Here is a 22760-nt window from a genome sequence, read left to right on the forward strand (position 1 = left end):
TCGTAAACATGTCTCGTATCTTTCTGTAGGTTTTTGCACTTACAGGCAAGAAAAGCTGATTTAAACCCGACTGTTCAATTGAATAACTATATATTCAATTTTAGCCTTAAAAAAAAAAAATCAGCATCGAGAGCATAGCAGAATATTTTAAGCTTGGGAGAGATGAATTTGCTTGGTATACAGACTGCTCGAGTAGTTTAAAGCGGGCGGGGGAGGGGGGGGAGAAAGGCTCCCACGTATTCATAAGTCCCATGCATTCACATGAGATTTAATGCGTGTGCATTTTCAAAAGTAGGGGAGCAACCACATCCTGGTTTAGAAGATGCTTAGGATTGCCTTTGTTTTTTCTAAACCTCCATTACACGAGAGGGAGAATCAATATTTCTGTTCTTTTCCTTGAAGCAATAGTTTAGATCCTAGGTCTGTTGGTGGTCTTGCAAGAAAAAATAAAGCAAATTTCAGCAGAAACTTTTCCCCAACCATTTGTGCTTATAAGAATTTGTTCATTTCTTAGAATGGCCTCCCTCTTTTTCTGGGCAAGCAGCGCTTGAGGCTGCTAAGAGTATATTTTATACAGACCATTGCCCCACTTTAATGGTAAATTATTCCAATAGAATAAACACATAAAAACAAATGAATATATAATTAGGCAAAACAACTTTCCAGCCTTACAGTAGCAAAGCGGGAACTTCCTGTGCGATACCTGTCTCTTCTCAGGGCAAAGAAAGAAAGAAACACAAAAGCTTATCAAATTTGTATCAGATGTAATACTTGGGTGAGAAAACACCAGGAAATCTATGCTGTAGATTGGGAAACAAACCAACAACAATAAAAAAAAAAACGTCCCGGAAAAAAACAGTGATTTTTGAACAACGTGGAGACGTCGCAATCCTGGTGGAAAAAGCTGTTTGTCCTCCTTTCCTTCCCGATCTTTCTATATGTGTACGTGTGTGTGTGTGTGTGTGTGTGTGTGTACGCGCGCGTCTATGTGTGTTTAGGAGGAACGGTCCAATTATTGCGAAAACTCTCTTCTGGCGAAAGTCCCTTGCTCGCTTGCAGAATTGGTCCTGTCGCTAGGGGGCGTGCAGACAGGTGTAAAGGAGGCGGGGAACAGGACCGGCCGTGCGCGAGCCGGGAAAGGGAGCCCCGAGACACACGCCCTCTTGCCCGAGCCGCCTGCCCGCCAGACGGAACTTCCGTCTCTCTTTCGCGGAAAGGACAGCAAATTAAGCAGGTGATGCTGGGTTTTCGTCTACGATTCGGTGGGAAGAGAGGGATGCTCTCAAGGGATGGGAACAGCCCGGTAAAAGGAAGCGACTCCGCAAAGAGCACTTAAAAACCCCATAAACGCAAAATCGAGGTTAGAACTGCGCCGTAGTTCAGCAGAGGCGGCGTTTGATTTGAAGCGCGCCGCTTTTCCATCTCTCTCTCTGTCTCTCTCTCCGAGCGGTAAGCCTTTGCTGGAAAGAGGCGCGTTGCCTAGGTTCCCTTTTCGCTTCTCTGATCAAACCGGCGCGAGATGGCTTGGCGGGACTTGTGAACTCAGCCATGGGTTTCTTTTTTAGGTTTAGCGGGGGACCATTCCGAAGAGCGACTGATGCCCGCTCTTCAATATTGGCAACTTTTCGATCTCCCTTCTCTCCCGTCCGGCGGGGGGGTTTGGGAGGGGGTGTGGGGTGGGGTAGTTTCCAAGGGGCGCGTGCTCCTTCGGTAGCCCTGACAGCTACTTCTGCAGCTGCTGCTGGCGGCTCTCCCTTCGCGGGAATGTTCCCGTCCTTCATCTCTTGGTTCCCTCCCCCCCCCCCGCCGCCCTCCTGCGCGATGCGTCGGGTGATGTCCCGGGCCACCGAGTAACCCGAGGTTTCTCCTTTGCAGCGCGCGCCTGTCCCCGCTGACCGGAACTGCCTGCCCGCGCTCAGCCGGCCTGCTCTCGCCTGAAGGACGTTGCCACCCTCCAGCCATGAACACCATCGTCTTCAACAAGCTGAGTGGCCAAATGCTCTTCGAAGAAAGTGCCAAGGAGCACGACAGAAACAGCAGCCGGCCATATGGGCCGGTCTTGGAGGTCACCCCTCGCCCGGAGGTCCTCCTGCCAGACCGTCCTCCCAATAAAGACAACCTCAGCGTTCGCCATAAGAGGACAGGGTAGGCACCCGCAGGCTCCTGGGTCAGGGCTTGGAGGGCAGGTGGTAGGAGGGGAGGTTTTCCTGGGCAGGAGAACGGAGAGGCTGGGAGCGCTGCTTGAATTACATTCTGGGGTCCATCTCCTCCCACCTTAGCCTTTCCTATCAGGGTCCTTGTGTGAATGATCCAACCAGCCCGACACTTATGCCCCCAACAGCTTAACTTCCAAACCTTTCTTGTTGAGCTCAGCTCAGCATTCTAGTTCATTCTACAATTATGTTCACCTGAATTATTTCCACACACTTTTAAAGGATCCAGGCATATTTGGAAGATGAAAATCCCACTGATAGGCTGGGAAGTTGGCATTATAGAAACCGTGGAGGTGTATACAGCCAATCTGAAATGGTGGTTTGCTGGAAACCAGCAGTTACCTAAATACTGTGAGAATAGGAAAAAATTTGTGCCAGGAAAATGAATGAAAATTGAAGTGGCTGAGCATTTACCTAGGAGAGTGAGACCTCACTGGGATTTACATCTGAGCAAACTGATGTTAACAATAACAACAATAATAACAATAATTAACAATAACAACTAGCACTATCTATTAAACAATATTACATTTGAAAGGCAGCTAGAGACAATAATCAATATGATGTTAATTAATTAATACAGAATTTCTTTTGTTGTGCCTATTTTAACCACGCAAAGCAAATTTACTACTGTTTATGATTGCTTTTCAGGTGATGGATAATATATTTTTATGGGCCTTGCAAATTTATTCAGACTTGGTTTGGTTTTTAAGGAATGCTTTTTGTACAATTATTTTGCAGTTCACTGCCACAATGGTTATTGCGTTAACATGTAAGACCTAATCCATCTGTTGTTCCTACATTATGTATCCAAAAGAATCAACATTTTCCCTTTTTCTTCAGAAAGAGGTGTAAAATGGGTGGGTAGATACCTTCATGAACAAAATGAGACACATCTAAGGGTAATGCACATAGATCAGAATGCTCATTTGTGGGAAATATCTTCATCAGAAATTTAAGGGATGTCAAAAATTTGAAAGGGAAAGGAGATTCTTTTTTCTCTGACATGAAACGTTAAAAATCACATTAAGTTTATACCGGGGTGGAATTCTACCGGTTCTGTCCACTTCTGTAGAAGAGGTTGCTCTGAAAAGCAGCAAACAGAGAGCATACATAGAACCAGTTCTATGTCTGCTGCTGTTTTGGCCCACCTGCCCTCCCGGGCTCTTACCTGACCTTTATTTCCTGCGTTTTCAACTGCAGCTGCTTTGCACAGCACAGCTGCGGTTGAAAAAGCAGGAAAAAAAGGGCTTTTCCAATTGCTGCGCACCCACACGCAGCGCTGCTCAGCTGTCCGGGCAGCTCAGCAGGTCATAAAGTGCACTTGCATGACGTGCGCATGTGTGCGTGACGCAGAGCAATAGAACCGGTAATTATACTGGTCGGATCCCATCCCTGGTTTATACTTACAAAACATTCCAGGTTACCAAAAGAATGGTTGTGCTGTGCTGAAATGCTGAGATGCTACAGGTATTACCAACTGATTCATACAGAATCACATTTCAACAATAATATTAACAAGTAAAAAGCCCAAAAATAAATTTAAAAAAAAAGTGGGGGGAGGAGGCATTCATGACTGGGTAGGCAGGGAACAAGCACCCTTTGAAGGTAGCATCTTCAGAGGAAAATAGCATTACAGGACCAAACTCCATAATCTTAACCAGAAACTGAGACCAGTATGGAAGGGCAAAGAGCAGTGAAATAGGAAACTGGCAGAAGAAATCTCTGGATGAAGAGAAACCAATAACAGGCCTGCTCTTGAGCAGGTATTCTGATATTTATTGGATTTGTGGAAAGGCCAAGTCCATTTGCTTGATTTGTGTACTTGCATGCCCATCTTCTCACTAGGGATAAGATACCAAATGTCTTGGACCGGTTTTGAAGGGAGTGCAAACCTGTCCCTGAATATAATCTGTTTCTCTAATGATTCTCCTTTGTGTCCCAATTTTGGATACGGTGGATTCAAACTTATGTAAACTTGCTTCTGTGTCAGTTCCATGGAACTTTATTCAGTAAGGCTTCTTTCCATGAAGGGGGGACTGCATATGGTTAGGCTTTACATTAATTAAACAGGACATGCCTAAAAAAACAACACATGCCTAAGAGATGAGACAAAATTGTTCATGTCTTCCATTGGATGAACTTCTATTGGGATAGGAATGTACAAGCATCCCATCAAGCAAACATTTGCCTTTGCCTAGGCAAAAATTCAGAGTGCAATATTATCAGCCATTTAGAGTATTAATTGCTTATGAGTACTGGGTTGTCTGCAAAGGTCAATTTTAATTTCATTTAAGATTGGTCGTGTGCAGAAATTACTGACATGTATTCCCCGTAATAATTAGTCATATGCAGATGCAAGACCTTGGAAGTGGGAAGGAAGTTATTGAATATCTTGAATAGCCAGGTGTATACAAATTGCTTGATCTCAAAACAAAGTCACATTAGCCACACTATCGGTTAAACCAAGTTCATCACTTTGGGGAACTGCCTGCCCCGTTTTGAAATTGTGAGAACATGCTAGATATGTTTTCACAAAAGGATATTCAAGGGAAAGCTTTCCCCGAGATAAACAATATGCAAAATGTTTGTTATCAGAAAGCAAGATTAATTAGGTTGCTTCCCATCACAGCCTCTTGCCCTGAAAATTGATCTCAGCTTCCTGGTTCGTGCATGGGGCTCATGGTCAAACTGACACTTGGCTTTGCAACATCTTCTCCCAGGTCCTGGACTAGTACAAGAGCCATGCCCCTTTGATTATATATTCACAGGTTAGCTTTGGGGTTTTGATCTGTCCTCTTTTAAAATACACCTGGAGAAAGGGGAGGGGGTGGAATTTAATTCTTTATCTCCTGCTCCAAACTAGGAAATTTTTTTCCTATAAAGACATTGTCGATCTTGGGAGGATATCCCCTATTGTTGCCTACCATAATAGAGCCATCTACTGTCCTCAGCTTGTCTCACAGTGCGTTCAACAAGCATATTGTATAGTGCAGCTGTGAAAATGAAGACTGTGGAAACCACTAAAACCTTGGGTACGCTCCTGGGTTCTCTCCAAGTATTAATATTAACTGTATTTACAAAGGAAAGGAGAACATATTATGTATAGAAGAGTGATATTGACTGTGTTTAATTAAATTTAACTCTAGTTAAACTAATATATATTTTTCTCTGGTCCAGGATGGTTTTGCTACTCTTATTCCTGCTCCTACCTTGGCTTCCAGCGCATGACTCAAAGACTTCGTGGCTGCTTAGCTGCCCTGCCTGCCTACCAGACTGTGAACTCTAAAGCAGCAGTAGAATAATGACTGAAAATAAACTAGGTTTCTTTACAAAAGCTCATTCAGAGAAAGCATTCGTTTTAGATTTGGTAGATGTTTAATCTTGCCTTTCTTGCACCAGATTTTATTTTAGTTAAGTACAGGTTAATTTGGGTCCAATTTGCTTTAAGCAGCACATGATCCGTGATGTAACTTACAAAAATGGTGTGCCTGGAAATTTATGTGTGGTCTCTCACAGAGACAGATTTACCTAGTTTCAAATATATATGAAACTGGTTAACTGCTTAAGGAAAGTGGAGAAGATGAGACTCTCCCTCTATACTGAAAGTCAGCAACTTTATGATCTTTGGCCTCCCACTCAGAATTCCACAGCATGCTGTCTAGGGAATTCTAGGAATTGAAGTTCACACATCTTTAAACTGCTGAGATTGTGAAATACTATCCTACATGTCCCCATTGTGGAGGTAATTATTAGTAAGCCCAGTCACCTCTCACTGACTGTATGGGTTTGGGAGTAGGGTGCTCTTACTGTTATTAGTGTGGTCTGTTGGGCTGATACTAAATCATGGGCAATTCTTTGTGTCTTTGTGCTCCTCTCTTGCTGCATCTACTGGGGGTGGGTGGCGTATTGCATCCTAATAGTATCCGTATCGCTAGATGCTCAGGATAGTACATCCCTTTGTGTGAAGATGGAATTGAAAGGTGCAGGAGAGCAGGTTGATTAAGCTAGCCCTTTCCTCCTCAGTGCCCTGGAAATAATGGGATGGCAACATCTGACATTTTCTCCAGCATGACTGAAAAGGTCTATATTGGAGAAGATTGCTGAACTTGCTTGCTTTGGCTGCATCTCTATCCCAGTGGAGAGAAAAGCTAAAGGCTTGTGTCAAGTACCAAATGTTTTCTGTTAGCAAACACTGTTTTGTCTGCATTTTCTTTTCTTCTCAAATCCCTCTTCCAAGATCAGACAATATTTTAACAGCTTCCTTCCTTGAGAAAGATCTTTTATCTTCACAAGAAGTTGAGATGCTGCGCAGGCCAGAACTGGACATTGGTATTTAAATTATCAAAGCCTCCAGTTTGGCAACTCCTTTTTCCTCCAACCCTTGGTTTGCCCTTGGTTTGCATGCTTATATATTTGCTTTCTGAAAGGTTATTTTGATTTTACAAAAATGAGGAAGAACTATCAAAACTGCTATAGCTAGACGGGATGTTTTTTTTTATACAGTTAGAGAGGTAAACTTGTTAAGTAATAAGCAAGCTCCTCTCTGCTTATTCTTCCATAAAACCTGAATAAATGATTATGCATAGTTTGTAAATCCACAAATTCCCTCATATGTCCGTATTTGTGGGCTGCTCTGAATACCTTTAGATCTTTGTTTAAAGAACTGTGGCCTTCATGCCTCAGTTGGCCCATATGTCTCAGAGATCCTTCTGGGAAATATTTGGAATCAATTGACCTTTAGTTTAACCAGAGGGTTCTCCTTAATGTTGCTTGTAATTACCATTGATCATGTACCATGACAACAATATGTTAGAAACGGCTCCAGAGTATATTCCCATTTATCATTGTGACTTCTAGGATGGCACTGATAATCCATCTAAAATTGGAATTATTGTAATCACATGCCTGTGAAAAGACAGTTCCAAAAGCAATAAAGCCAATGGAGCTGAAATTCAGGGTGGTTGTATCCATATTCTGGCTCTGTGTTGGGCCCATATCCAGCCCCTAGAAAGAGAAAACTTGGAGGGAGAGGAGAATAGAAATATAATGCTGCAGTACTGGTGCAGGGAGTCCTCGATTTGCAACAGTTCACTTAGTGACTGTTCCAAGTTACAACATCACTGAAAAAAAGTGATTTACAACCGTTTTTCACACTTAACAACCATTTTAGCATCCCACATGATTCACATTCGGATGCTTGACACCTGACTCGCATTTATGACAGTTTCAGTGTCCAGGAGTCATGTAATCACCTTCTGACAAGCAAAGTCAATGGGAGAAACCAGATTCATTTAACAAACGTGTTATTAATTTAACAACCGCAGTGATTCAACTTAACAAACATGGTAAGAAAAGTCATAAAATGGAGCAAAACTAACTTAACAAATTTCTCACTTAGCAATGTACTTGTTGGGCTCAATTGCGGTCGTAAGTTGAGGACTACCTGTAGTCCTCCACCCGTGATCACAGCTGGGACCAGAATTTCCATCGTTTGGCAAGGCAGTTGTGAAGTGAGTTATGCCCACCTTCACAATCTTTTTTGCCATGACTGTTAAGCAACTCGTGGCAGAGGTTCATTGAATCATGCAGGCGTCCGTGCAAATCCAGCTTCCCCTGTTGTTGACTTTGTTCCGACAAAGTCTGCCTGGGAAGGTTGCAAACTATGATCACATGACTCCAGGACACTGCAACCATTGTATATACTTGCCCGTTGCCTGAATTTTAACCATGTGACCATGGAGATGGTGCAACTGTCATATGGTCATGTGTCATTTTTTAAGTGACACTATAGCTTTGAATGGTCACTAAATGAATAATTATATGTTGAGGACAACTTGTAGTTAGAAAACAGTAAAATTATTTGTGTTATGGAGGGCATAAAGAGCTTGGTCTCTGGTTGTGTTAGGCCCTCTAATGAGAATCTGTAGATGGGAAGCCATAATGTAGCTTATTTGATTCTGGTATAAGCTATTGCTTGACCCTGCCATTATGATTTACACCTTAAAAATTTTCTCCTAATCCTGAGAGCTGTATATTTAACAAACCATAGGCCAGTGATGGCGAACCTTTTTGTTGTGGTGTGCCGAAAGCGTGTGCGCTCATGATAGCGCACGCACGTGTGTGCCAGCCCCCATAATGCATTGCACCCCACCCCCCTGCGCATGCGTGTGCAACACCCCTGCCCTGCCCACTTACCTGCATTGTGCATGCATGCACCTCCCGGCTGATTTTCAGCCCGTTTATGGTCGTTTTCACCCTCCCAGAGGTTCAAGGGAAGCCTCCGCGGCCTCGGGAGGCCAAAGAATGGGTCTTCTGGAAATACCGGAAGTGCCTGTTTTCAGCCTACTGGGGCCCTCTGGAACCGGGAGGGGCCATTTTCGCCCTCCTGGAGGCTTGAGGAAACTTCTGCAGCCTCCAGAGGCTGAAAACGGGCCCATTTCAAACAGGCTGAAAATCAGCTTCGAGGAGCAAACATGCACAGTGCAGGTAAGTTTGGCTGGGGCATGCCCGTACAAATGGCTCTGCATGCCACCTATGGCACGCATGCCATAGGTTCGCCATCACGGACATAGGCAATCTTTCTTACAATGGTTTAAAGCAGGGGTGTCCAACCTTGGCAACTTTAAGACTTGTGGACTTCAACTCCCAGAATTCCTCAGCCAGCAAAGCTGGCTGAGGAATTCTGGGAGTTGAAGTCCACAAGTCTTAAAGTTACCAAGGTGGACACCCTGCTTTAAAGTGTGGTGTGAAGCTAGCCAATACGTTGAAAGTTAAATTGTCCTAAATTGTTTTGAACCACTTTCATCTTCATAGTCATATGATAAAAGATAGGAATATAAGACATTCCATCACACACTTAATTTGGACGATATCCTTCATGATTCTAAGTTTGCTGCGTTATTTTCTAAAGTACAATTGCCTTTGGATAGATTGAGTTTTAAAACCGTTATTTGAGCGTTGAAAGTGTTGATTAAATCAAGTATTTTAAAATATAATTTTATTCACTTATTTGTCTAATTTATATACCATCTCATAAAAATGTGCATGGTGCACATTTGCATGGTGTATAACAAAATATTTTATGTGCCAAGGTTATTCTATCTGAGGTGTGTGGATGTCATAAACAATGGAAAATCATCATGATAGATACCAGAACTTCTCTAAATTCACATGCATTTATTCAAAGCCATAAATCAATTTATCCCAACCTAACATTTACCAACATGTTTAGGAGGGGTTGTAATCCAACCACCCCGCCCAATTGGAAAGATAATCTAATTGGGAAAGGCTGAATTACAGCCAGGGGTGGACTTCAAAATTTTTAGCAAAGGGTTCTTTGCCCGGTTGCTGGATGGGCGTGGCCATGGTGGGCGTGTCCTAGTTGGCCTCCTGCACTAATGCGGGGGGGGGGCTTTTTGCCTTCCCCGGGCTCCGGAGGCTTTCCTCGAGCCTCCAGGAAGACGTCCCCGGGCTCCAGAGGCTCTCTGGAAGCCAGAAACAGGCCCATTTCTGGCCTTCCTGAACTTCCGGGAGGCCCATTTTTCACCCTCCTCAAGCCTCCATGCACAGCCTGCACTTACCTGCATCCAAAACAGGCCACATGGGGACTCCTGGGAGAGGAGGGGTGAGGTCGGTGTGGCCAGCCAAGAGTGGGATTTGGGAGTTCTCTGAATTGCATAGACTCTTAGCTGGGGGCTCTCCTGAACCCCTGCAAACCTCCAGCAGCCCATCCCTGATTACAGCCTTCAATGTTTACAATGAATAAATAAAAGTTACTCCTTCCACATTGGTTAGAATTTATATTTGCTATTCTGACTTGGGGAGATGGGAGAATACATCACTCTTCCACAAATGAAAGCCTAGCAGTCATTTTTGCAGAACATTTGATCCGTTCCATTCTCAGCTCTGGAGTAGCACATTGGGGAAACCTGATGTGAGTCAGCCATGAAGTGACAGTGAGTCATGAAGGACAATTCCCTTTCATGACTCATTGATGCTCTTCTACTTCTCCATCCCATGAATGGCCGTATGAATACATAGCTCTCTGCCCTCCCTCCTGAGACCTAGGAGGCTAAGAATCTCAATATATACCTCTTTCTCTCCTTTCTCTCATACCTCATTCACAGTGCCCGGCAGAACAGTGGGAAAGTGAGACACAAGCGCCAGGCCCTTCAAGATATGGCACGACCACTGAAGCAGTGGTTGTATAAGCACCGGGACAATCCCTACCCAACTAAGACAGAGAAGATCTTGCTGGCTCTTGGATCCCAGATGACTCTGGTCCAGGTAAGAAGGAAATGCATTGCAGACTCTGATTTAAAAAGTCTGATTGGTTGCCATCAGATATATCAGCAAGTATAGTTTACCTCTAAATAAAACATGCGTAACATAAAGACCATTTTCAGCCTTTGAAAGCCTTGTGTGTGGCTACTATGGACCACCAGAAGTTAAAAATGGATTTTTATGTAATAGAAGGAGGAGAAATAATAGAGAAGAGTAAAAATTCGCTTACGTGGGAGTGGCACTCCAGAATGCTCCATCTTCCTTCAGATAATCCCATTCCAGAGATTGTTGATTTCTGGAAGTAAGTTCTTGAAATCAGACTTGGAGGATTTGCTTTCAAAAACTGCCAAACTCCCATAAGATAGGAAAAGTTTTGGCATGTTTCAGAAGAATATTTGGGAGCTCTCTTGGACATTCTGTTCCTAGAGTGACAAATTTTGCATGGTTGTAATGATTGGAGAGTAATATTAACCATGTTTAATTTTAGTACCACTGAGAGTATAATCCAGGTGGCCATACAGAGGCCAAATATGATTTTCAATCTGGAAAGATGCACATCTATTGAACAAACAACGGGAGTTCTTAGTGTAGCTGGAGTGTACTTCAGCTGTTCTTTCATGTACATGTAGATTTATTTTTTTCTTCAATTAAATGGAAACTGAATACCAGCTATTTCATTCCAAAAAAACAGCAGCCACAAGCTTTTATATGAATATTAATCTGATTTGATCTGTTCCAGAAATAAGTATCTATCTACCTCTGCCTTAACACTATTAATACTGGAAGAAAATTGGGAATTAAATTATGGCAAAAAACCATTATTGTATGAGTAAATTAAATAGTTCCTCTAGAAACTAGGATAGCTTGACTTAGGTTTCCAGGTGACATTTATTTCATCAACATGACTGTCTATACATGTGGGACTGTAGCATCCATAATTGTGTTTGTTTGGACGGAGATCATTTGAACAGGATGGAGGAAATCGGGTTGGGAATATTGTAGTAAGAGTAAATCAAGTAGTTGATTTCAATGCTTTGGCTTTAATTGGGATTTCATAGCAATAGCAACAGCATTTAGACTATATAGAACTTCATAGTGCTTTACAGCAGGGGTCACCAATCTTTTGGACCTCAGGGACCACCATACTCATAATTTCAAATCCCGCGGACCACTAATATAAATTTTGACTGATGGTGGCTTGCTGACATTGGTGGGAAAGTTGGTCCCATATTCTAGAGCTGCAGTAGTCACAGGACTGGCCTGTGCACTGACCTGCCATGGATGAGCTGCTCCAGGATGACCAAAGGGCCAGTCCTGTGAGTACTGCAGCTATGGAATATAGGACTGACTTTCCCACCAACGTCAGCAAGCCACCCCAGGGCAAATTTCCCCGCCATTGGTCTTACCTTCCAGTTCCAGCTCGTGTGGCTCTACTCAAGGTAAGGTTTGCACTCAGCCAAAGGATGGGGACCAGCGGGTAGGAGGGTCATGTGGGTGGTACAGCCTTGTGTTCCTGCAAGCCTAGATTAATTGCCTTGGGGGGGACATTTCTCTGCGGAGCACCAAAATTTTCTCATAGACCACTAGTGGTCCTCGGCCCACTGGCTGGCGACCGCTGCTTTACAGCACTTCCTGACCAGTTTACAATGCCAGCATCTTGCCCCAACAATCTGAGTCCTCATTTTACTGACCATGGAAGGATGGAAGGCTGAATCAATCTTCAGCCCATCAAGATCCAACTCCTGGCTGTGGGCAGAATTAGTCTGCTTTTCTAAATATTGCACCACGATGGGTCCTTGGGAATTTTCTTGTATGAAGTCTATTGTGAAATAGTGTATAATAAATGTTAGGCAGGTATGGAAGTATGTGTTCATTCTAGTCTAGCCTTATTATTTGACTTCTTTAGCTGTTTAGGAATAAGTTGGATACTCCCATTAATTTTTCCCTTTCTTTGAATTTTTATTAAATGTAGTCCTTTGCCTTCTTAACTTTTCATGGCAATATGTTCCACAGAAATTAAATAGCATATTTGGTTAAGAAGAAAAATGCTTCATTTAATTGACAATCTATCTTACTTGACAGAGACACGTGGTCTGAAAACAAACAAACAAACAAAAGAACTATAATAAAACTTTCCAGATGCTCCTTCCATGCTTGGTCCAGCAATCCTGTCATATTTGCATGAAGGGAAAGAAAAGGAGAGAATGAATTGTGATCTGATTATTGATTATAAGAAGCCAATCTTCAAGAATAACAGAGTATAATTTCAATGCACCTGAATGCAGAATAATTTCTCTGCAACCACACCAACTTAACCGCCATTATTTCATCTTGGGAACTAGGTCATGTTTTAATATGCACTTGAAAAATAGTTCTCATTCCTTAAAGCTGTGCATTCCAGATGGTCAAATAGTGTTGGATGACTGACTTTAATCTAGGATTGTTAAGTGCCAGGACACTTCTGAAGTTGACCAAAAAAAGTGTTCTCATGATCTGTATTTCTCTTTCAAGCATTCCATGTAATAAGGTTGACCTTTCCCTTTACATCATTCTGTCAAATTCTGTAACACATTGCTATGTTATTTTTATTTGGTTGATACAGTATTAGAGTTACGGTTTTATTTAAGTTTCAGTCAGTTCTTTCTCATGATGGGATTGGTGCCAAATTGGAAAAAAAAAATCCTCTCATAACCCACCACAGTTGATTATTATTATTAATTGTAGCCATTTAAATTGCAATATGAAGCCAATCTGCCTTGTCCTAATTCCCACTGAACTTAGTGGAACTCGTTGCTGGGTAAATATGAATAAGATTGCATTAAGACTCCATAAATATGCGCCTGAAGAAAAAATACCTTTGTGTAATTTGCCTTGTGTATAAAGGAGTTCTTTATATTTGTGGTGAATCTATAGCCCCATAAGGACATTCCTAAAGTTATCTCTTTTATAGCCTCTTAGCTTTATGGCTTAGACTTAGTTTAACACCCCTGGAGTTCCACAGGCTTGTTACGCTGGGACTTCCATCTTCAATATTGTTAAAATAGAATTACAGAGTTGGAAGGGACCTTGGAGGTCTTCTAGTCCAACCCCCTGCTTAGGCAAGAAACCCCAAATCATTTTAGACAAATAGTTGTCTAATCTTAAAAACCTCCAGTGTTGGAGCATTCACAACTTCTGGAGTCAAGTTGTTCCACTGATTAATTGTTGTAACTGTCAGGAAATTTCTCCTTAGTTCTAAATTGCTTCTCTCCTTGTTTAGTTTCCACCCATTGCTTCTTATCCTGCCCTCAGGTGCTTTGGAGAATAGTTTGACTCCCTCTTCTTTGGGGCAACCTCTGAAATATTGGAACACTGCTATCATATCACCCCAGTCTTTCTTTTCATTAAATTAAACATAGCCAATTCCAGCAACCATTCTTCATATGTTTAATCCTCCAGTCCCCTAATCATCTTAGTTGTTCTTCTTTGCACTCTTTCTAGAGTTTAAACATCTTTTTTACATCGTGGTGGCCAAAACTGGATGCAGTATTCCAAGTGTAGCCTTACCAAGCCATTATAAAGTGGTATTAACCAGGGATGGGATTCTACCAGTTTGCACCTATTCGCTAGAACCGTTGTTAACCGTTGTTAACATTCTAAGCAGTTCGGAGAACCGGTTGTTAGAAGAAATTACTGGCCTAATCCTGTAAGAAAGGCAGGAAGGAAACATTCTGGTGTTGCTTACAGAAACTTCCTCCCTGTTAACCCTTATATTACATTCATGGCAGGACTAGACTTCCTGTCTCAGGAACTTATCTGGAGTTTTTTTCCATTCCTTTGCTGGTACTTTGCTTGTATGGAGTGACCATTCAAAGTTACAATGGCACTGAAAAAAGTGACATGACCGTTTTTCACACTTACGACTGTTGCAGCATCCCCACAGTCATGAGAGGCCAGACGAGGAGATGCGTGCCTCGATGTGAGTGATATTGAGTTGGCCACACCCAGCCAATAACATGATCATCCACCCAGTCACATGACCCCAAGCCATGCCACCAACTAAGCCATGCCCACAGAACCAGTTGTTAAAAAATTTGAATCCCACCCCTGGTATTAACATTAGTTACTGCATTCATTATGTGTATATGAAGGGTGGAAAGTCTTTTGAATAATGTCAATTTTGCAGTCTTAATTCAAAGAAATTCAGAAAACATAACATGTAAATATTTTCTTATTAGCAATGCTTGTTATTGCTTCTCTTTCTGGTTGTTTATTATTTCTGCTATCAGAAGAAGATTGTGTTTATAATCTCTTATCTGGGATTGAGGTATTATGCAACCAAAGGAATGCTAAACTTTAAGCAAATTATAAGTTTTCTGAATCCAGCTGGGAATTCTAAGACTTCTTATTAGACTTTTCTTTAGTCAACAATTTTCTAGCTACAGGATGGCTTTTCTTCAATCCTCTAATCATACACAAATGTACTAAGGATAACTAGACACTACTGACCAGGCATTAGCTTGGGACATTTAGTTAGATGGGAATCCTGATGAAGACCCAATGGAATAAAAGTAGATGTTGTAGAGTGACAGAAAAAGCAAAGGTTTTGTACACCCTCTCAATTTTATTCACTACAAGTAAGTAAGTAAGTGGTTAAATAAGTAAATAAGGTACCACAAGCACTACAAGTTGGAAAAATTAACATTGAGTTTCTGGTGGAAAACAGAATCTACTGTTTTCCCAAGAATCTATTTCCCAACCTTGGCATTTTAAAGATGAGTCTATTTCTATTTCCTAGAATTTTCAGCGATGGCTATGCTGGCTGTGTAGATCTGGAAGTTAAAGTCCATATACCTGAAAATTGCCAAGGTTTGGGAAACCGTAATTTAAGATGTTAAAAGTAGTAAGCTAGGACTTGCAGATCCAACTTCAACTCAGCCATGGAAGTTTACTGAGGGTATTGGGGCCATTCCTTCAGTCAATCCTGCCCCACAGGGGATTTGGGGGGGGGGGGCTGTGAAAAAAACATGGTGGCATTTGCCTGTCTGGGTTCCTGGCAGGCTATTAGCCAACATACAAACAAATTTTCCCTGTATTAGATAATTTTGGCTTAAGGAAAGGAAGAAGGTTTCTAAAAGAAGATTTGGAAAAAAAAATGTATAGCTGAAGTTCAGCTGAATACGGTGCCTAATTCATGTAACTTCTAGACTCCCTTTTTCCCCATTTGCTTTAGAGCCAGAAACATAATACTCCGAAACTACAGAACTAGAGCAGGAAGCCATATTCGACTAAAAGCCGCAGCCTATATTTATCTCACCAATTAGTCCTCAATTTGGAGGCTAGCAATTTGTCCTGCTAATTTGCAATGAATGCTGTATGTCATGTTTTCATTTGCACTATTCCCGTAGGGGTGGATTTATTTTATTTTAAATTTGGTTTTAGCCATTCCTAGGAATTAAAAAAAAAAGCTGAACATTCTTTCCAGAAGGGGAAATATGAATGGCTTTATTGTTGAATATGATTTGCCACAGTATGACTAATGGCTTGCTTTTGAGCTTCTGAGGCTCTGGCAATATTCAGCTATGCAAAAGCATATACTGCATAGGATATAATTTACTCAGGAAGAGAGAATCGCTTAGGTGAGCCATCTTCTCCCTTTCAATCATCTCCAATCTTCAAATGTCTCAAACTTCAACTCTCAAAACTTTCAGCTAGCTTCATTCTGTTATTGATCCAAACATCTGGAGAACACAGTTTGGAGAAATTGCTCCTTTAGATGTTTATCCTTGTGCAATACGATCCCCAATATCCCAGTAATCTTTTCCCTTCAAAGGAGATAAAGATAGGAACGTACTCTATGATTTATATTTTAAGTATGATGTTTGTTTAATGCGTTGGAAAATGGGAGGCCTGCCCTAAAACCACCTGAAAAATGCATCTGTCTTAAAAAATAAAAACTTTAAAAAAAATACATTTGCTGAACAGAAACAGTTTATCAAAATAGTAAATAAGGGGGAGGGGGAAGCAAAACAGAATGAACGGCATGTAAAAAAAAATTCTTAGTTTAATCCTGCTTCAGATACTCCAGTGTTGTGAGACCACAGTGCATTTGGCACTGTTGCTCAGAAATTATGGGAATCGTGGCCCACGATATCTAACATCATTCCAAGTCTGACCAGCTACAACTTTCCTAGTCCAACTAGGAACTATGCACCCTTCTAATTTTCATTTGCTCTGTTATGACATTTTATAGCCTGCCTTTTGTTCCAAGATGGAATTAAAGGTAGCACGTGCAGGGTTCTTGCTTCATCTAGGTATTCATAAAATGCAGAAATTTGCTGCAGTTCAGACTTGCAGGCCGTATAATGGAGACGGAAAATTATTGGATAACACAGAGAGTGGGGGGAGAAGGAGGGAGGGAGAGGGAGAGGGAGGGAAGGAGGGAGGGTGGGAGGAGGCGTGGGGGGATGGACAGTTATGTGTTTGCAATCCAGGACTTCAAACTGCTGTTCAGTGTTTGGGTCCAGGACAATCAGTGGAAACTACAAAGCCTAACCATGTGCTTCTGCTGACATCTTTGGAAGCTCTGGTGGACGCTATAGTTAACAATCTGGTGGTGACTATGGGTTTGGAACTATATGCATTTTTTTTTTATTTCAGGCTTTACATGCTTCTGGAATAGGACCAAATTCATATGAACAGAAATGTAGCATTTTTAAGAAAGCTGGAAGCCAAATAGAGATGTTAATGACAGTTTTGAGAAACCAATAACTGATGCACTATTTATCAACTCTAAACTGACTGTATTGCTTTAGTGAAATGGAATACTAAAAGTTGCTCCTTGACCAACTATTGCATCAAATATAGCTTTTAAAAATTTCTTTTTTAAAAAAATATATATCGTGATAGCTACAGTGCTTGGAGTGACAACTTCTTTTCTCCTTTTTGAGGCAATATGAATTGTGAGCTTATTTTCTTTAGTTCCTAAATTGGCAAAAATGATAATGATTTTATAATGGTTTTCATGAGGAAAAGACAACATCCAAAATTCAAGAGTTTGGGGGCTGCAGATACTTTTTCTAAAGATGGCCCTATTTCATGCTGGATAGCTGAACTTTATTGCTTACTGAAACACTTTGAAACAGGGAGCTGTTCACATTCATGAATAATGCTTGCTATTGACATGGAAATCTTCATTTTGGCTTTTTCCATGAAACGGAGGTGCACGCATATAAATCACGCTAGTTTTATATTGCCTGTATCAAGAGCTATGTGGATAAATCTCTACCTCTTCATGTGGCAGAGTATGATTATGCAAATATTAAGCCAACAAATCTTTCTCTCTCTCTAATCCTCCACCAACAAATAAATGGTGCAATCATTAACACAGACTATTCAACAAAGAATTCAGAAAGTATATACAGTCCAAACATTGGCTCATCTAAATTTGATTACAGAGTAATACAGGTTCCTGTGTTGATCCTATGGTACTCTCTGGCATAAGAATGTCAATTAATGGGCACTGATTAGCAGAAATGGAAAGCTGGTCTGGGTTACTGGAATCAGAAAAACTTTCTAAAAGCCTGAAAAATTGCATCTGTCTCTTGCATTCAATAGCCTAGTTATATAGCCACCCACCTCCTATTTGGATGTGGGATTCTGCAATTTAAGGTTCCATTATTGGTCATTTTACAGAAGTAGGTAGCAGATGGCTCTCCGTATATTTTTGAGCCAATTCACATCTTTTCCCCCCCCTAATATAAGCTGCATTAGCCAGGATTCAGCAAGACTTGTAGGAGCACAGATTGACATTTTATTTAATAACTGATAGATATATCATGGTTTTCCAGTGGCCATATAATTGTTGTTAAAATAGAACTATGAATCATTTGTCTGCTTTTATACTTCTTTCATCACATTTACAGAGGAGAAATTCAGTTCTCAATGTTCTGGGTCAAAGACAAATTTGATGCATTTGTCTTTTATTTAGGTATCAAATTGGTTTGCCAATGCAAGGCGGCGTCTTAAAAATACTGTCCGCCAACCGGATCTCAGCTGGGCTTTACGAATAAAACTATACAATAAGTATGTTCAAGGAAATGCTGAGCGGCTTAGCGTAAGCAGTGATGAGTCATGTTCCGAAGGTTTGTTTTTGATACTTTCAAGTTGTCTCTATAAAAAGTCTGTAAAATTGAAAATAATTATTATTTCTCAAGAAGTCAATAGTCTTGCATGCTATTTTTGCCTTGATCTGTGCTCCTCAACTACAGTATGTCCAATAAGCAGCATCTTTCTGGACTCCGAAGAAGAATGAATGTCTCTAAAAATAGCTTCAAAGATTAAAAGCCTATATATGTCCAGATGGACTATATTGTTTGCTTAAGATGCAATGATGGTTTTGTAGAAAAAGAAGGAATCTTATGCCCATGTAATGCCCTCTCTACAAGAAACTTCTTCCCCAAAGTTAAGTTTGGCAGGAAAATGTCAATTCTTTCTGAATTATTTGAACTAATCTTTCTTAAAGCCCTGTTATAAATGTATTAAGAGACAAGAGGGAGTTCACTGTATATTTACACAAAAATATTTGTCTTCTATAGCAATTGCAGCAATCCCACTACTGCAAAGATAAATTATATATGAAGTGAACCCTGTCTTGTTTCTTTGGGGAATTGCCAAAAATATAGTAGTAAATAAACCATGTAATTTTTTTTTCTTTTGGGGGGATTTTGTTTCTCTGCTTTTAAGGGGTGAATCTCATATATATAGTATATGAGTAATCTTTGGTGGGAAGCACACTTCACCCATGTGGCTGGGAACTGGAAACTGAGGTTGGGGCAAGTTAAAGAAGTTTGTGTCAATGGGTTTTAGAAAAGACTGTCACAATAATGTCATCTGATCTCTGTTTTCCACCAAATGCTTCTTTGGGAGTATAAAAATATATAAGAAAAGTTTCTGCTTGATCATTCTTCTCTTTGCAGATGTTGAAAACCCTCCCCGAAATGAAGGAGAATATAACACCCAGGTTCATCATGCTGTGAATAAAACAGAAGGTCCTGACATAAAATCTGGAGTAAAACCAGAAGGAAGTGCCAGCGAGGATTATGTAGCCCCTCCTAAATACAAAAACAGCTTATTGAATCGCTACCTGAATGATTCGGTGAGACATGTCATGACCACAGATGCAAACCTGATGGATAAAACAAGACAAAGGAATCATTCTGGATCATTCAGCTCTAATGAGTTTGAAGAAGAACTGGTGTCACCATCCTCCTCTGAGACTGATGGAAATTTTGTCTACCGGACAGGTATGTGCCTTTTTCCAAAGACCCTCCTCCTTTTTTGGTTCCTTTATCATTATTCCTATTTTTGCAAGAAGGTTCTTTTAGGGTGAATGTGGTTGTAATATCTCAAGAGTTTAGAAGATAACGGTGAAAGTTTTCCCCTTTCCAGTCATCTTAGGGCTCAGTGCTCAACTCTTGTTTCTTAGCTGAGGGAGTCAGCATTGTCTGAAGATATTCCCATGGTCATGTGGCCAGCATGATTATATGCCAAGGTCAGTGGTAGGATTCAAATTTTTTTACTACCAGTTCTATGGGCGTGGTTTGGTGGGCCTGGGTGGCTTGGTGGGCATGGCTTGGTGAGTGTGGCAGGAAAAGGATATTTTAAAATCTCCATTCCTTCTCCACTCCTGGGGGAAGGTTACTGCAAAATCTCATTCCGTCCCCACCCCACTAACCTGCTTTCCAGCTCCGTTCTCCTGTGCAGGGAAACAAAAGAAGACCCAGCCAGCCAGCTGGGACTCAGGAGACAGCGAATAGGTGGGGGTGGGGCCAGTCAGAGGTGGAATTTGCCGGTTCTCCAAACTACTCAAAATTTTTGCTTCCGGTTCTCCAGAACTGGTCAGAATCTGCTGAATACCATGGCCAAGGTGCACAGAACACTGTTACCTTCCCACCGAAGCAGTACCTATTTATCTACAACATTTGCATGCTTTCAGACTGCTAGGTAGGCAGGAGCTGGATCAAGTAATGGGAGCTCACCCCATCGTGCAACATTTGGGTCTCGAACCTGCTCTGTCTTTAACCACTGAGCCACTGTGCCCCAATGCTGATGCTAATAACTCAGGGTTTAGGAAACTATGCTGTAATTAATATTGTAGTTCACTACTTCTAGCTATAAGAAAATCTAGGTTTCACTGGATGCCTGAAATTAGAAAGCCAACATTAAAAGAATATATTCCACCAGAGAAAAAGAAACCTCAGTTCCAAATGGTGTCCTTGCCAATATAATAAGTCTTGTTAACAGGATTCCTTGGATAAATTAATGGTGCTTTAGGGCTTTCTTAAAAGGAGACGAAGATAGGGTCTGATACATTTGAAATGGCAAAGCATGCTACTTGACATGAAGTTCCACAGGAAACACTATCTTTTTTCTATTTTGGATGAACTTTGTAGCACTTGGGGAAAGCTAAGAGAGAAAGGTCTGGAATCTGGGCAGATTGTCATAAGAGAAGAAACTTTTTCAATTTTTGATCCCAAATCAAGATAGGTTAACTCCATCCTGCTACTGCTTAGTCTATTTACACCATCTTGCTATTTGGTTAATTGTTCTGAAGGTCTTGAAGTTTGGCCCAGATCTTCGGGGCCAACAGCTCAAGTGATTTGGACTAGTGATCAGGCTCAGAGTCAAACAATTCCATATGAGAAATCCTCTTCTTGTCTTATTAATAAATATGGATCCTATATTTTTCATCTGTTGCATCATGACAAAATTATGTTCCTCTAAGCTGCAATGGTTGATTAATTTTGGCCCATTTAGACCTACCATGAACAGCATCTGTATGCACTTTTGAATGAAACCTGAACATCTGAATGGTTCCATGGATGAAACTTCATAATGAAATCCATGTTTTTACACTCATATATGGGATCATTCTTCAACCCTCACATTGTAATCTTTATCATTTCTTCTATAGTCCTTTCCTCAAAGTCTTGCAATCTTTTCACAATTTTTGTCACGATTTCCAGGATTTTGCTTTCAAGTATATCTTAAAGCTTTCTATCCTCAGGGAAAGAAAATAAGTTTGCTCTTCTTTGAAAAAGGCTTTACTTTTCTCATTCTCTTGTGTCCATCCTAATGTATATTTCAATCAAAAGACATACCTTTAACTTATCATCTTCTTCCAAACTTCCAATCCCTCAGTTTTCTAATTTTCTAAATATATCAGACATATGGAAATATATCAATCATTCCAAGTTTAATATGTGTTTACATTTAAGGCAGGACAAGATTCCTAGAAAGTTAAATGAAATACTGCAAAAATATCAAAAGATGTTTTGGAAAGGATTATGAAAAGTTGGTAATAGAAGACTGAACAACAGACCATAGTATGGTAAAATATGAAGGGATCTTCTTTAACTCAAAATATACATGGGTGAGAGGTGGGGATGGGTAGGTTAAGAAAAGTCAAATGTTATGTCAACTGTGAATTCTGAAGTGATATTTCAAAGTATCTGTGGGATCAAATAGGAGAATATCATTATAGATCATCTATATCTTGATTGCTATATTTTCAGAGAAACTTTCAAAAGTGTATTGCTTCTTTTATTGTTTGAATAAAAATAAATAATAATAACTCATCCCTTTGATCTGTTCCCCTGAGTTTCAGTCTTATGTAGATTTTCCATTTAAGTTAAAATTATTGTGTTCTCCTTCCAAGTCTTGGGCTAAGCAATGGACTTTCCTTGAAGTGTATTCATAATTCTAAAAGGTTTTGTGTAAAATAGGAGCTGTGGTTGTCTAGTTCAAGTGTTTTCCAAGTGAAATCTCTTGGTTTTTGAATGCTGTTTTTCAGCATTCCAAGTGCATTTGGTCTACATTACGCGATAATCCCCTGCCAAATTTTAGTTTAAAATGATTGTTGCTCAAATGAGAACACAGTGACTTAAGACATGTGAACTTCTGGTTTTTGATACTTATACAATTGGAAATTTTAAAATGGGCATACTCTTGTGTAATAGAATTGTTACTGGACTTGGCCTGTTTTCTGACAGCTTTTTAGCTTTGACTGAGAGCTGGAGAAATTTCCTGAAATGGCTGAGGCATCCGTATACTAACCACTACATCAGGAACCAGCCGAACATTTGGAAAAACAAGCTATAAATGGTTACACAATCATGCTAATGTCTCTCTATGTGTACAGAATTAGTGCTATGTAGAGACTTCTTCCTTTGAATGTACTCTTGAAAAGCATAAAGCAACATGTTTAGATGGACAAATTTA

At 40.7% G+C, this 22760-nt stretch overlaps 1 protein-coding gene and 1 long non-coding RNA gene across 3 annotated transcripts in view; one reads left to right on the forward strand and one right to left on the reverse strand.

Moving 5' to 3' along the window:
• Positions 1 to 22760, forward strand: part of MKX (mohawk homeobox) — a 57508-nt gene that overhangs the window by 3573 nt on the left and 31175 nt on the right. Inside the window, exons 1-5 of one of the 2 annotated variants that reach the window (XM_087946683.1) lie at positions 1073 to 1234; positions 1876 to 2145; positions 10343 to 10502; positions 18469 to 18622; positions 19457 to 19783. In XM_087946683.1, the coding sequence (XP_087802809.1) occupies positions 1961 to 2145; positions 10343 to 10502; positions 18469 to 18622; positions 19457 to 19783 (826 nt within the window). In that variant the 5' untranslated portion in view covers positions 1073 to 1234; positions 1876 to 1960. Of the gene's footprint in view, positions 1 to 1072; positions 1235 to 1875; positions 2146 to 10342; positions 10503 to 18468; positions 18623 to 19456; positions 19784 to 22760 lie in introns of those variants that run through there. The other variant, XM_087946682.1, reaches the window with a different exon arrangement.
• LOC148128780 (uncharacterized) lies at positions 18574 to 21705 on the reverse strand. The gene is made up of 3 exons (XR_015745863.1): positions 21641 to 21705; positions 19624 to 19665; positions 18574 to 18661 (listed from the first exon to the last, which is right to left on the reverse strand). It is a non-coding gene; the product is annotated as an uncharacterized LOC148128780 (long non-coding RNA).

The sequence above is a fragment of the Notechis scutatus genome, chromosome Z, assembly GCF_049901735.1.
Source record: "Notechis scutatus isolate UNSWTSFEM ecotype Mainland chromosome Z, rNotScu1.2, whole genome shotgun sequence".
NCBI lineage: Eukaryota > Metazoa > Chordata > Lepidosauria > Squamata > Elapidae > Notechis > Notechis scutatus.